This window comes from Lissotriton helveticus, chromosome 2_1 (assembly GCF_964261635.1).
Source record: "Lissotriton helveticus chromosome 2_1, aLisHel1.1, whole genome shotgun sequence".
NCBI lineage: Eukaryota > Metazoa > Chordata > Amphibia > Caudata > Salamandridae > Lissotriton > Lissotriton helveticus.
Window position 1 is genome coordinate 1,445,884,048 of NC_136059.1, and position 16,539 is coordinate 1,445,900,586.

Below are 16,539 nucleotides of genomic sequence, written 5' to 3' on the forward strand. Positions count from 1 at the left end.
GATATCACCCTATTGGTTGACGTTTGGCCGGATAACCAATCAGGCAACGTCTGACAATGTGTAGGACTGACGTGGAGAACTTCCATTGAGTTAACTACAGCGTGTACACGGCGTTCGTGTTCCTGTCCGCTGTTCCGGCTCTTCCGAGAGGAGAGTACGTGTTTGGAGTCTGGCACTCGAGGTGGTGTACAGAATATCACGTCAACCACGTTTGGAAACTTAGGTAATGGGGGTATGTTGGGGAAATAAGAGTCAGGCAGTTGGCGCCTTACAAAACGCCAGGCCCGGAGCTGGTGTTTGTTTTTTCGAAGGTCGAGACATGTGTATGAGAGTATTGACGGTAGCCCGTCTTTTTTTACAGTGACATCTTTCAAATCACGAGGTCACCGTGAGGATTGTTTGGAAGTCGTGGGTGAGTAATGTATGTTAGCAATGATGTGAGTGAGAACTCTACTAATTGTGATGATTATAAATCATCAGGATTTCGCGAAAAATGACTTAACATGGGCAGATGATGCTCATACGCCGACAAATTATTGCGGTGGTATTTGACATAGAGGGTCGTCTTTAGCATTAATGGCTACCTTCCTCTGCAATTGTAGTGCGGCTGGATGACGTTGGAGCTGAACCGTCTGACGAGTTGAGGTGCTGATTAACTACGCACCATTGGCACACCATGATTTGGGTGAGTGCCATATTTTGAGCGGTATATTTCGAATCGCTCTATGGTGTATAGACACCCGATGTATGTTGTCAAAAACACTTAGCCCAAGATCTCTGTTTTTGTTGCAGGTGCACACGATTGGGGTCATTTCTGTGCACATTGAGTCCTTTGGTTTCCCCGCCCCAATCTCTCTATGTCCTGATGAAGACCCACGCCTGAGGATAACAGCTACCCTGTTTGTTCTTTGGGTCGAAACGTCGACTTTATCTTTTGGAGCCTGCACCTATAGTGTTTCTTCTCCCCCCCCCCCCTCCCCTTTGGACACATTGATCTGAACTTGGCAGGACATTTATGATTTGTCATCAGCAAGAAAGAAAGATATTTTGTGCTGAAAAATGACAGCGAGGGCAGGCTCATGTCCACCACTTTAAGGATCTTTATCTTAATTGTGGTTTAAAGAAAGTTATTTTACTTTTATTCTTTCACTGACCTCTTTGGTCATTTTCTCACACACGAGCACGTACTTTATCTCTTTCTCTGTGCACATTTAACCGTGATAAATTGAACCCCTGTTTGTAAATAATTGCTTTTTATACTGTAAATATCAAATGTGTTTTTTGAGATTTGTAGAGTAAAAAACGATAAATCCTCGTGTTTTGGATACATTTCTTTTTGCTTTAATTGAAATTTTGTTTTCAATTGTGCTCACCTGCTTTAACAAAATTATCTTGGGTCTAAGACTGTTTGTTCTGTGTTACATTCCTAAATGATTCATTCAAATGATAATCTATAGTGAAGAGATGATTTGATTTTTTCTGACTTGACAAAAGGCAGTCAGACTAACTAATTTTGTGTGTGTGGGGCAAGAGGAGATAATCTGATAAAGTGAAAACATGTGGAACTGTGGGGAAATTATCTTTCAAGCAAAGAATTTCCTAACAAGACTCACTGGTGTTCTAAGGTCTTTTTGCAGCACACTAGATAAAAGGAAAGGAACTAAAACAGCTCATCTGATGCTGTAGTTTTAAAACCATTTAACGTTCTTTTTTTCATTTTGTAGTATGGTTTCCAATTGTGAAATATGAAAAACGTTTTTGGTTGTTAGAATTTTTTGGAGATTAAAATGTAGGCGGTGTTCGAGATCCAGATTTACAGTAGGAAATTGTTGTTGAGGGTAAGAATTTTGGGAGAAAATCTTGCTGTAAGAGTTGCTTCTCCACCCATAGTGAATGGTTTGGTAGTTTTTAGACACTTAAGGTAACGGTTTTTTTCTGAACAGCAGGACACCCTAATGATTTTTTATTTAATTTTGAAATTTTTAGCAACACATGAATAACATTTTCAAAGCTGACATGAGAGTCTCATTGGAAGATAGCTCCAAAATTATATATGAAACCAATGAAAGGATGAGCCACTTTGAGTGTTGTGCCTTCATTGTTTTAAAATGTAGGAGTTGTATCTCTTCAACGATTCAGACTGGAGCCCTTTTAAGAACAGTGTTTAGTGTTATTTTTTCTTTTTTGTCCCAGAAGATTACACCCTCTATGGGATTCCAAAGAGCAATGTGGTTTTGGATCAGTAATCATCACAACAGGGTCTAACTAGACAGTTTTTTTCCACTCAAAATAACCTTACTTATTTTGAGAGTCTGATGAGACTCAAGCCACTCTTCCTTGGTACTATATACACTTTCACTGCTAATCAGGCTCGAGTGCTTCGTAAGTATTTGAGTTGGAATGCTTATGAGATGACTTGGCTCAACTGCCCAATGATTCTGCCTATGGATCTAAAGACTCTTAAACTGGATATTAAACAGTCCTTGCACTTAATGCTGTTTTTTCCAAAAGCAGGGAATGGCAATGCATGGGAACCAACAGTTACAATGAGTAAAACCTTGGCACTATGCTTTTTAAATTGTTGGACAAGGACATTGTTTAATGTTTAAATATTCTCATGGAATCATCTTTTCGCAGTTGAATCCTAAGAGCATATGCAAGCTGGGGGACAAGCTCTAGGACGTCTATTGTTCTGTCAGTGAAAAAACTACAGTTCTTCTACATGACTGAACCCTTTGGAAACCACAACCTAAGAAGGTAATGCTGTGTGGGGCATTAAGGAGCGGCAGCCGATGTCACAGGGGAGGCATTACATGACAACCGCAATCAAAAAACTACTATTGAATTCTAACAGCAGTATCACTAGATGACAGGATAAGCACTGCATGCAAATTTGGAATATATTCATCCAGCAAATCCGGTGACATAAATTTTGAAGGAGGATGGGGGGTTAAAGACAGACAGCAGCCTTCACCTAGCAGAGATGTGTAACATTTGTTCCAAAACAATCTTCCTATGAAAAGAAATACATGAAGGGAAGCAAACAAATAAGTGATGCTGCCACTAGATACGGTTCGGTACGCCTACAAAGCCAAATAAACAAAGGGTTATTTTATCCAGGTTATGTTGAAAAGATGACTTTATCTGATAGTACTAAATAATGGCTTTTTGTCTATTACTGATATTTGCTTCACAGGACCTTGGGGGGAACAGAATATGACAGTTTTCTGGAGCACCATTCCATTCTGGATTGAGACTTTTATTGGAGGAGGATTCAGTTTGTGAGAATGGGATGCAACAAATAAACAAACTATGAACCTCGCTATATATTCCTACTGAATACGTAATAAGAACATATTTGTTTTTGTGATCCTTACCATGTCAGTATAATATGTCAACACAAACAAACTCAACCGAGCAAGAGTCTTGAAAATGCTTTATTGAACTGTGTATCTCATGTAATGTGCAGAATGTGTGTTTGTAAACACAACCGTTTGAAAATTGCTCCTGAAAATACTTAATGATCAAATTCACCCCTCCAAAATCCGCAAAAAACGAAAATGCTCAGGGATCAACAGCTAGAATGAGCAGAGTACTGCAATAACATTTTCCTTACATTTTCTTTTAATGGATAATCTTAAATAAATCTAGGTACTGTGCAAAAATTATTTAGACTGCAGAATCATTAAAAGGTTATGCGTGTATCCATCGGGGGAAGGTGAGGGAAAGTATATGGAGTTTAATTACATTACATATATTCACGGAAATGTCCGCTGATGCGTGCGCGCGCACAAACACACACTCACTCATTTGAAGAGGATTGTAACATGTTTTACACAGAAAACTGTGGTGCAATAGAAGGTGAAAAGCAGAAGAAACATGATTATCACAATCCTTGCTTTGCTGTGGGCACTTTTGTTATTGTCTTTACAATCTAATCCTTAACTTCAAAGAAAAAAACCTAACCCTTCTTGGGGCCATAATGAAATACTATATGCAACATAACCCCCACCCTCCCACCAACCCCTCTGTACATTTTTATACATATAGCATAGGCATGTAGGTGACATGATTCCAATAAAATGGATTTTGCTTTTTGTGTCAAAGTATTAGCCAGATGTAAAACAATAAATAAAAGGTGCTAAAAGAAGCATTAAGAATCCATCTGTAATATTCTGAAAGTGTCAGGAAAATTAAAATTCTCAAGCTCTCCCGATATGGGCAAGTCATTATGCACTTAGAATGAGTCAAATGCATAAATAAAAACTCAAAATATGATGGACAATAGGAAGGCTTTTAAAAACAAATTAAACAGAAGCCAGGGTTACCTATTTGAAACAGCAAATTCGTGAATGAATGACTCAATTGGGATTAGAATAGAACATGTTCAATTGCTGAAAACTGTTGAAAAAACTAAAAGGAAAAACTTAAAAGAAACAGAATTTTGTTTCAGAGAAAAATTCTACCGTGTGTAACAATAGCTTTGCTGAGGTATCATTTACAAAGATCTAAAAAGTAATAAAATGATGGAATATAATGTGAATGTTAAACAGAGTGACAACGTCACAAAGAGAAACAGCTACCCCCGAGAAATGACAGCAAGTCACCGTCAACGAGTATTTCACTGTCAACGTGGATTTCAGCAGTGTAAATACCAGAACAATAGCTGTTACAAAGTATTCAAAAGCATACGTTTGTACAAACTGCTTGTAAATGCCCTTTTGCAATTTACCTATGTAGCTTTAGAATAACATTCAAGAAAGCTTTGGGATTCATAGTTGTACTCCTTGTATCTTTAAATGACAAGGTTACTAAAACTCATGCACGCTGCAAAAATCCTCATGCAGTAGTTAAGGTAAACCATCCAAGCAGTTTTATTTAATAATATTCATAAACACACACAGCAGCTGTATTAGATTGTTTAAGTTTTTTTATCTTCAGTTCGAATGTAGAATATTAGGAGAGCTTTATGCGTGTCAAATTACAGGAAGCAGACACGGATCTCTGCTACCTACATTTACCTTGTATAAGAAACAACGAGTTAGGTGGATTTGATTATCATATGTTTTTCTCTTTCTTTTGAATGTACACAATGTAACGAGTGACAGACCTGAAATTACAATCACCAAAACAAACCCAAAGATATAGTTGTCCACTTTCGTTGGCAGTTACAGCACAGAGGACATTGTCTGCAAAGTGGGACGTCAAAGCGGTGGTGGCGGAGGCTCATTTCCGTTAGTACTCTCTTTCAAATTTAGATTTTCTAACGCAACATCTAAAGGCATTATTTCTACACAGCCCATAGCACCAAAATCTGCATATTCTCCTCGTTCATCTTCATCTGAAGAGGAACTTTCGTCACGCATTAATGTAGACAGGAGAAGCTCTTGAACAAACAAACTGTGGTCTGCCCGTTCACTTTCCAACGACTGACGCTCAGCTTCCGACATCTTTGGGTCATTCAACCTACACAAAAGTGATTGCAAAAAATGTAATTATTAAAACTGAAAGTAAATCCGGTGAATCATGAAAAGGGCTTAGTCTAATGAAGGGAATGTAATCTACAAGGCCACTTAAATGTACCTGTGAAAAGACTGTAAATCTATGTCATGATTCCAATTTTGTAAATAAACATTATTTTGCAAAATGCGGAGTACTGCATGGAAAAGACGGCAAATACAAATTGGAAAACATATTTTAGACCGTAGCAACCCAGTAAAGGGCTATTACCACTGTGTTTTCCACTGTTAAACCAAAGAAAAACAAATGGTGAAAATGGTGCCCTCCACGTTATTTCACGGTTACCCAACATGAATTATATGGTATATCTGAAAATGTAGGGGCAGTTGCATAACACTTTTTAACATGTGGGCAATCTAGAATCTAAAAAACTGGATGCTGTGGACTTATTTCCATAGAATCGCAGGACATTTACCTACAACAGTAACATCTCTGCTAAGTGGTTATATCGAGAAACAAAGGGGACAATATGTGTTTCCAGATAAGTGGACACAGGGAATATTGAGAGAAAAATGAATTGCACACTTTATAGACATTAACATTAAAATTTTCAACACCAGCTCTTGCTGTTGTCCCCACTGCACTCCTTTGCCAGTAACTTACCTCTCTTACAGTTGATAAAAGTTCATACTGCAATTATAACATTTTAAAGTATCAACCCTGGATCGGTTTTATATCAACAAACAGTTCTAATTCTTAACATTGCACTTATGTCCAATAATAAACAATGGCAGCTCAAAATTCTGTGCATTCTACGGACGGACTATTCCTCAAGAGAAATTGTTATGTTAGATAGTCATTGCAGACCACGAATTCTATGGGCTGACTTCCTGGAGCTAAGGGCCAGATCTAGCAACAAAATTCAATAGAATTAAAACATGCTGAATTGGTAGGTTTTATGCAAAAAATGACAAGCATTGAAAATGCAATAGGTCTCGCCTTTGACTAAATTAAAGCCATTTACTTTGCTAATGGTATTGTATAGCAAAGCGAACAGCTTTAACTTAAAAGGCGAGACCTATTGCATTTTCAATGCTTGTTGTGAATGGGTTAACACCAACTTCAAGTTGTTGATAACTGCAAATGTTTCGCGATGGTATTCCTGGTTGCAAAACATTCATACATACCAGTGCTATTCAGTATTAGGATGTGACCCCCCTAAACACGCCCCTTTCTAATACCGAAATGCAAAAGTAAAGTGCGATTCGATAACAAGTTACTGAGTAGCATTTAGCCTTCTGTACATGGCAAAATGCATTTTAACGGTCGCAAACGGCTCACTGGTAAAATGCTTCGTACATATCTGGTTCCTTCATCTAAGTAGGTTCCGTGACCCCTCCCAAGCCACTGTGAAGAGACGTGGCTTAGATGACGCAAGTCGGTCATCAGCCATATACCTAGTTTGAGGCTCCAGCTGCTGTGCTCAGGCTGGACACACTGCACCATGTGACTGCAGTGCAGAAACCCACTGTAATCTGGGCAGTGGCCTCCTGGAGAGGAGAAAGCACACCATACGCTGCTGCTATAGTGACCAGCGGAAGCAGATCTTGTTGCTATATTTAAAGTGAGTAAAGCCACTTGTTCAAATGAGCCCGGAAGCACAATGACTCAGAGTGGTAGCAGGTTCACAGGTAGTGGCAGGGGTAATTGCCCCACCCCCATCATCCACTTGTGGGGCTTATGTCCTTTGATAACCTGCCACCATGGCAGTGAGCTCAGCACCACTGGTAGACCCAGTCACCCTCGGTCATCGCTCCGCATTGATTAAATGGTGGCAGTAAACTACTTTAAGCAGAATGTTCACAAAATATGACTACATCAAAACTTGTATGTTTTAGATGTTTTAAAACTCAATAATGTACTGTTGTATTACAGTCCGCCCACAAGACTGTTAGTATATGTGTCCACAAAGCATTCCGATTACTGACAGAGGAGTAATCCCAATATATTTTAAACAATGCTGTATGTGTGGTGTCCTCCGCTGTGTGCCCTTTACTTCAAAAAGGGATTCACCTTGTAGTGTAAGGGTGACCTCTTCAGCTTGCCTAGTTTTTTGCCAGCACTTTATGCAACATTAAAAAGTGAACATCTGAGTCCCAAAAACTGCTATTTGCTATTCTGGTTGCTTAAAACCCAGTTCTGGCTGAAGGTGTGACCGTCTGCAGTTATTCCGTACACAGCTCCCACCGAGCCCTCCCATGAAGGCGCTGCTGCACAGCCTACCAGGTCTTCGGTGTCGGCGCCTTACTTCTGTGCAGTGCAGGTGAGGTGTCCCACGTCATCACGGGCAGTCCTTCAAAGGCATCAGCTATGAAAATGCAATAGGTCTCGCCTTTGCTTAAGTTCAAGCCAGCTTTGCCATACAATACCATTAGAAAAGCAAATGGCTTTAACTTAATCAAAGGCGAGACCTATTGCATTTGTAATGCTGGCTTTAAAGTTAGATTTACATTAAACTGATTCTAAAATGATTTTGACAATGTTTTGCTTTTGTGGGTTTAATTTTTCACTGCAGTTTCCACTTTTATTCTCCATGTCTCCAACCATGCTATGTCTTTTATATAAAAGTACGAGATGCCGAGGAGTTAAGCAGTTTGTGTAACCTCATCGATGCTCATGACGAGCTGAGCTCGTCATGAGGCACGGTGCTCCGGTGCTCATGACGAGCTCAGCTCGTCATGAGCTGTGGAAAGCTCACACGCGGGGATAATTCCCCTGCTGTGCTGATCGTTCCACGGAAACGGGTGTGGTCATGACGAGCTCAGCTCGTCATGAGCACATGAGCGCCATGCCTCATGACGAGCTGAGCTCGTCATGAGCATGGGGGCGCTGGCCGCGCCCCCGCCCCCCAACACAGCGGGGGAATTTCCCCCACACGGAAGGGGTTAAAGGGTGATTGTGTGATTATGAGTTATAACTCATAGGTGTAATAGGTAAGGCAAGATTTGCTCCGGTGAAGAGAAAGGCCGAATTCCATTATCCGCGCACCAGACACAAAAGCGTTTCCATTTTCAGAGAGTACGTCTTGTTCGTACTATCCGCCCTTGCCCTGGCTAGAATGTCTCTACAATCTTGCGGAATATTCAGATTCCGAAACTCTCTGAACTCAGGAGCCAGGCGGCCAACCTGAGAGATTTCAGATCCGGACGTTGTACCTGCCAGCCATTCATCGTGAGCAGAGCTGGATACTGTCGCAGGTGGATCGGCTGTTTCCGAGACAGACGGGTGAGTTCGGTGAACCAGTGTTGCCTCGGCCAAGTTGGGGGCTATTAGAATTAGAGTACAAGGTTCGACCTTCATCTTCCTCAGGACTCTGGGAAGCATTGGAAATGGCGGAAAAGCATAAGCAAATACGTTGTGCCATGCGATGGAAAATGCATTTCCTAGAAATCCTGACTGGGGATGCCAACTTGAGAAGTGTGGGCATTTGGCGTTCACTCTTGTCGCAAAGAGATCGATTTGTGGCGTGCCCCATTTTGAAAAGATCAGGTCCACAACTTGTTGATCTAGCTCCCACTCGTGTAGCAATGACTTCTGTCTGCTCAACGCGTCGGCAAGCACATTGTCCGTGCCTGGAACATATTCCGCCCTTAAGGCTACATTGTTGTGTATGAGCCAAGTCCAGATTTTTTTGCGACTCACGAGAGAGTGTCAGCGAGCGGGTCCCTCCCTGTTTGTTGAGATAGTGCATCGTCGTAGTGTTGTCGGTTCTGACGAGCACTAGGGAGTTTTTTTTATCCTTGGTAAGAATGACTGCAGGGCTAAGAAAACTGCCCTCAGTTCAAGAAGGTTGATATGGAGTTTCTTGTCCTCCACTGACCATTTGCCACTTATCCGCAACTCCTGCAGAAAGGCTCCCCAACCTTCCAAGGAGGCGTCCGTCGTGATGATATGAGGAGCTGCGGGGAGTAGGAATGTCAGTCCTAGAGACAGGTTCCTTGGCGACATCCACCAGCGCAAAGCCTTGACCATTTGCGCTGTTATCCGTATGCGGTCGTCAAACGAACATGTGCATTGCACCCACTGTTTGGACAGTGCTTCTTGGAGAGGGCGCATCCGCAGACGGCAATGTGGCACCAGCAGGATGCATGATGACATCATTCCGAAGAGACGTACCGTCAACACTCTCTTGGAGGCTACTGTCGAGACTTTCTCTCCTGCGATGGAAAAACTCTCACAGAACGTGTGTCCAAGACTGCCCCCAGAAAGGTAATGTTCTGAGAAGGCTGCAGGGTTGACTTCTCCTGGTTGAGTGTAAGACCCAGGCGTTCGAAGAGACTGAGACAGGCGTTGGGAGGATCTGGCAGCGCCTGAGAAGGATGGTGCCTTTATTAGCCAGTCGTCCAGGTACGGGAAGACTTGGTGGCCGAGCTGCCTGAGGTATGCCGTCACCGGGGCGAGACATTTGGTGAAAATTCGAGGCGCTGACTTGAGACCAAAGGGCAGGACACAGAACTGGAAATGTCTGCCCGCTACAGCAAACCTCAAATACTTCTTAGGATTGTTGTGAATTGGGATATGAAAATATGCGTCCTGTAAATCCAGTGACGTCATGAAATCCCCCTCCTCCAGAAGATGCAGGACTTCTTGCAACGTGATCATGCGAAACGACTGCTTCCTCACGAATTTGTTCAATGCTCTGAGGTCTAGTATAGGCCTCCAGTTCTTTTCTTTTTTCCGAATAAGAAAGAAACGGGAATAAAATCTCTTCCCTTTCTGCAATGGTGGTACTTTCTCTATTGCTCTTGAAGAAGCAGCCGCAAATTCTTGTGGGACATTGGGCGAGGAGGAGTTTGCGGGGGAGTGCTTTCAAATTCCAAGAATGGCCAAATTGTATCAATTGAAGGACCCAACGGTCCGTAGTTATTTTCATCCAATTTTCTAGAAAGTGGGTCAGCTTTCCTCCAATTCGTAATGATTGAGATGAGGCCTGGACTGGCTGGGCAAAGAAGTCATTGACGTCCTCCGTTATTCCTCTTTTGACCTCTGCTCCGAAAGGAAGGTTTTCCAAAAGAGGACTGTCGGCCTTGCTGTTGTTGCCGCTGTTGGAATTGTGGTCTACTCTGATTGGAAGAGTAGGATGATCTATTCTGATAACCACCCCTCTACAAGGAGTGTCCCTTTCATCTATTTCCTCGAAAGGATTGATTCCTAAACTGGAGCGTACCCAGCGCTCTCGCAGTGTCCGTGTCTTTTTTAATTGTTTGGAGAGCCTCATCAATTTTGGAACCAAACAGAAGTTGGCCATCATATGGTATATCCAAAACCTTGGACTGTACCTCAGGTCTGAATGAGGTTGCTTTCAGCCATCCTTGCCGCCTTAACGCCGCTGCCCCGGCTAGCTGGCGGAATCCCATCATTGCACAGTCTAGCATCTCAGAGGCAGAGGTCTGACCCTCCAGAAGTATCACCTTAACTTCCTCCTTTGAAGCATCCGGCAGTTCCGACAGATATGGGGCTATGTCTGCCCACAGTTGCCTATTATAGCGCCCTAAGAGCGCTAGAGCATTCGCCGCCTTCACTGTTGTCGCCGACATTGTAGTGAATCTCTTCCCTATATTGTCTAGCTTCCTTCCATCCTTATCCGGTGGTGCCGATAAGGGAGATGATGGATTTTTAGAGTTTTTCTGTGCCGCCTGCGTCACTACCGAATCAGGCTTTGGATGTACCGTCAAGCAGGCTGGTGCCGTTGCTGGAGCCTTGTATTTCTTGTCCAGGCGAGGGACTACTGGTGACACAGAAGCAGGATTTTGCATCAACTGAACTCCTTGTGTCCACAAATAATCAATAATTGGAATTGATCTTGTCGTTTTCCGAAGAGGTTCTTTAAAATCGTACAGGAAACACTCCTGCTCTTCTGCTTCCATTGTAATCTGGAAGCGTTTAGCAGCCGTTTCCACCACATTGTGGAAACCACCAATGTTAGCCGGTGGAGAATATGACGTGGCGGGTACCGGAGATGCCGGGGATGATATCACTTAATCGTCCCAGTCTTCATGAACAGACTGGTCGTCCTGCACTTCACCTTCCTCTTGTTGTTCTTCCTCTCCTTCATCGGAAGACTGAGGAACAGGAACCACCACTCTTTCCTGCTGGATCACCAAGGGTGGTGGACGTTGTCTTGGCGATGGTACTGCCGTGGAAGCCGCAGGAGCTGGAGATTCGGGGAATCTCGGATTATAATCCTGAATAAGGAATCTCAGATCCGAAACTAAGGAAGCTGGTAGGCAAACCATGGGTGTCATCTGTGTTAGAACTATGTGTTCTTGGACCACCTCCTCATCCGAGCTCTGGCATTTCACATTCAATTCTGAGGGGCTAGTAGCTTGGAACATATCTTCCTCGTCCGAATCCTCATCCTGAAGGAGACATGTTGGTGGTTAGCGCTGCACACGGCTTGGAGAAGTCAACTCCGGTGTTAGCGTCTTCTTAGTGAGCCTGAGATGAACAGGAGGCGCTTGAAGTCCAGACGCAATCGACGTCACTAATGTAGACGAAGTGGTGTCTACAGCTGTTGTATTCTGAAAATCAGTCGTCGACGGAATTGACGTCGTCGACACAGCCGTCGACAGTGCCTTCGTCGACGGTGCCTTCGTCGACGGAGTCTTCGACGACGGAGTCTTCGACGACGAGGCCTTCGACGACGGTGAGGAACCCGTCGTCGACGCTGACGACGGCGAGGCAATCGTCGACGAGGTCTTTGGCGTAGACGACGATCTTCTAATAACAATCGTAAACGATAACACTTTACCCGCTGACGACGAGGGTGTAGTCATCGTCGATGTAGCAAATGATGACGAAGCTGTCGTCGTCGAGACTGTCGTCGACGACGTGGAGACAGACAGGAGAGACAACTTTCCTGGATGGTGATGTCGTCGTCGACGACCCCGGTTTTTTGAAGGTGTGAACCTCCTTCTCAGACGCTGATTTCGACAGAGCCTCTGAAGACTTTCTCGGTGTTTTCTTTTGAGGAGCGTCCAGGGGGCCAGGGGAAACCATCCTTGGCCTTTTCTGAGACATCTTTGAGGAAACTGATGAACCTTCACTCTCCTCAGAAGATTCCAAATTCTCTCTGTCTAAGTCTTTGGAGCCAAATCAAGAGGCGCCCCTCTCTGTCCTTTAGGGTTTTTGTAGAAAACGTTCTACATACCTTGCAGTCCTTGGCTGTATGGTCAGGGTACAGACAGTATAAGCAATCCTTGTGTTGGTCTATGTGGAGCCTTTTTTTCCCCACACGAGCCACAAGCTCTGAAGAGACCTTTCTTTGGAGTGTCAGCCATAGTGTACAGCATTCACCTGAAGAGAAATCCAAAATATGAAGAAAAAAGCTTAGAATAAAGAAACCTGAGCAGAACTCAGGGGGAGACTCCCTTAGCACAACGTGCGGTAGAAAATCTGAGGGACTGAGGCTCCTGACAGGAAGGTTCTAGAGGGAGGTGAGAGCTGATTGGCTCTTCTCTGGACTTTGGTCCTTTTCACAAAAGGACCTAGATAGGTTACTAATGTGAGGCCTTTTGGCTTACTATTCTATATATATATGTCTATAGGACATTGCTTATTTATATACCGGGGACTCCCATCTCGACGACGGGGAATGATTCAGGCATGTGAATCTATGAAAGACACCCATAATACTGGATAACGAATAAAACACTCCCTGCTGAGCATTAACACCTCAGAGTTTCAGGACCTCCTATAGGGACTCAGCCTTCAGCCTGGTTCGTCTGTAAGGTCACGTGATTCCTGGGTGACTTCAGTATCCGTATAATACACAGGAGAGGAATATTTATTAATGTATATATTTATGTTCAAGGATATAGAACAGGCTGTACCTCTCAGTTGATTCATGACGATACCAAAGGGGATGATGGACGGAGCATTTGAGCAAATCAAACACTCACCCCAAGTCATCTCATCTGGGTTTAATCCATCACCATTCTTTAGCTCACTCCACCACCCCAGTTCAGGCATGGCCACATGCAAATCAGTCTGACCGTGTGCCTCATGGGAACAGTCCAGCCCGAACTGCCAAGCCATTTCTTCCCTGGACCGTAAACAAGCATCCTGGGAACGGTTTCGGATTCATAATCTTCATCAGCCAGGCTATCTTGATTCCAGTGGTAGAGTGAGCAAGGGACCCACATCTGGGCATACCCTGCCAATTAGGGCGAACAAAGCGATACCAAAGGGGATGATGGACGGAGCGTTTGAGCAAATCAAACACTCACCCCCAGTCAACTGCTCTGGGTTTAATCCATCACCTCGTACATGAGCAACATTAGAGTGGTGTGTTGTACCTTCCCGTGACATCACTGCATATGCTAATTAGCCACCCTAGTACTTGTTGTAGAACTTGTGCCCTGGTGCAGGAGGCCACAGAAGGGGTGCGTAGAGGAGGTGGGAGGTGAAATGAGGTCAGCGAAGCGGTGTGTACATTTCCACAGACTCTGCACTTCATGGTAGTAAGGCCTCTGTGCCCTGACCCCTCACCCCACCCCCTCCACCCTTCTGCACTATGCCTTTGCAGGGCCATATTCTGTTACCTTCTCAAACCCTACGAACCCGAGTTTGTATTGTTAGTCCATTACACGATGGCGGGGAGGGAGGTTGAGCCGGGGTCAATGTTGGAGCAAGCCCGGATTCCCCATCCCACTTTCTCAGTCTTCCCCAGCCCCTGGGCTACCAAAGCCATTCCCGCACCGTTGCAATGTTGTGAGAAGCGATGAGTCTGCAGATCTTGGGTGGTGGCGAGGACCAGGGCAGCCAGCCTGGTCTGCAGGAGGAGTGAGAGGTCTGCAAGGCTGGCTAGGCAGGGACAGGGTCAGGTACATGACAGAACAGCAAGATTAGGATATCTGCTGACGGGCCAGTGGCCCTGCAAGCCTGAGGTTGCCCCAGCCCACCCGACCTCTTTAGAAGCCCTCATACCCACCTTTCTCTGGCACAGACTTCCGGCTTGCACCCCCCTATAGAAGACACTAATTGTATTAATGGTGGACTCTGCAGCGCTGAGAGAATTGTTTCTTGGCACTGAAACTGGCTTAGTTGTATCCCAAACTAGGATCCAGTTGAAAACATGAACATAGTTCGAATCCTTCTTGCGTTGCAGGGAGTGTCACAGAACCCGCATGCGTGTTCCTCTCAACAGAGCACATCAGACCATCTTACCTGGAAATATGTTATAACACAGTTCATAGCACTTCACTCAATGTTACTCGTTTTATCGGCATCGGAAGGATGAGAGGCTGAGCAGTGGCTGTCAAGCTATGCACTTGTGACTAGCAGGTTACATGTGCTTCCTGGGTACTCAGTGAAGCGCCGAGGCGTAAAATCCCCCCCTTGTCAGATGGTGCGGGGCCTGGGTCACAGGATGGACACAATGGGGGGCTTCTGTGCTCCCAGTCATGGGTCGATTCACTCCCCTGCGCCGCTTCAAATAGCGTTTCTGTCGCTAATGAGGGAGTGGGAGTCTTCACCAGGGGGCTTGGTGCTGCATGGCGCTTTAGCAGCGCCACCTAACATAACAGAGCTGTGCTGGCCAAGAGAGCAGTGGGCGACCCCCCACCGCCTGGACAGGAAGAGGGGACACAGGCCCTGCAGGAGCCTATCATTCACTCAGCGGGAATTGGTCAGTAGCGCTTAAAGGGCAGGAGCACAAACTAGGCACTCCTGGTAAACTCTAGCATGGTGAGAAATCTCCCAAATTCTCCGACGTAACTGACTCCTCTCCAACCCAAGCAGGCTTCATAAGGAAACCCACTATACCCTACAGGAGAATGTAAAATGAAACAGCACTTGGGAAAGACAGCATGCAGAGTCTAAGATGCGTTTAATGCTAAGTAGTCAGAAAAATTCTCCAACCTGATCTAGCGGTGGCTTGTATTATCTACATCCTGCTGAGTATATAACATTTAAATAGTAATGGGCAAAGAGTACATGATATTTGGAAAGCGTTTTAAACAAGTAAAATATGGTCCTCCAATGTCATTCGTTCCACGTTCTATATTTTTAAAGCATCCCCCGTTTCTCTAAGGCAATGGGATTAGTTATAAAAATAATCACTTGCGATAATCATCTGCAGCCTACCAATATGGTTTACAACGCGACCACAGCTCTCCCTGCCCACCCCAGGATCACCTCTACTTGTCTGCCCTCCGCAACTTCAAACCCCAGAGAAACAAGCTATCGCCATTGCGGAAAAGCTTTCTCCTTAATGGGAGAAAAAAGTGCCTACAATGACTAATGAAAGAGAGTGTTGCGCTGCAAGTAAAAGTTCCAATCCCAGGGGGCGTGGCAAAAAGGAGACAGGGTGGCAACAATTAGGGATTGACATGCCTTCAGTGCAATCATTGCACTGCCTTTGGCATAATTCATGACGCAAAACGACGCGCACGAATCAACACTTAAGGCGGAGATTGGACGAGGCTTCTGGAATCGTATCGATTCCAAGAAGCCTCGTATGACTAGGACAGCGCATGGGCTGTCTACGTCAGGCCGAGACCTAAAAAACAGTCAAGGAAATCTGAGCAGAGAACACATCTTGTTTAAGTCTCATATTACTGTCCACTGGAAATACAATCAAGCTTTCCCTGGTAATATCACAGCCAAATTTGCTCTTTATAAGCTACAGTGTCCAATGTGACCAATCAACCAATAGTTGCTGCATATCTCTAAGATGAAGAATGAAACTTCTGGTTATACGGCATTTTCTGTGACTGCAAGAAAGGCATGGAATAACCATCTAATAAATCTGAGCTTTCCCTCACCTCCAGATTGTTTGCACTAAATCGAAGATCATACTTTATAATTGTTGATGGGGCATAGCGGGTTTTTTCGTTTTCTTTTTTACCTCCATTTTATACGTTCATGGAGTTGTGTTTTATCTATAGCGTCGATAAGTTAAGATGAATGTTGTGCTTCACAAAAATGAATAACACAACAAGGTGACCATCACATTCCAGTTCCATAGCCAACGTGTCCCTTGGGATTCTGTTGCCCACTCATGCCCAGTACCATAGT

At 44.2% G+C, this 16,539-nt stretch overlaps 1 protein-coding gene across 1 annotated transcript in view; it reads right to left on the reverse strand.

Moving 5' to 3' along the window:
• Window positions 1–3,419: 3,419 nt before the first annotated feature.
• The window catches only part of KCMF1 (potassium channel modulatory factor 1), a 251,875-nt gene continuing 238,755 nt past the window's right edge, over window positions 3,420–16,539 (reverse strand). The window contains exon 7 of the mRNA XM_078676369.1: window positions 3,420–5,466. Coding sequence (XP_078532495.1) covers window positions 5,205–5,466 — 262 coding nt within the window. The 3' untranslated portion in view covers window positions 3,420–5,204. The remainder of the gene's footprint in view (window positions 5,467–16,539) is intronic.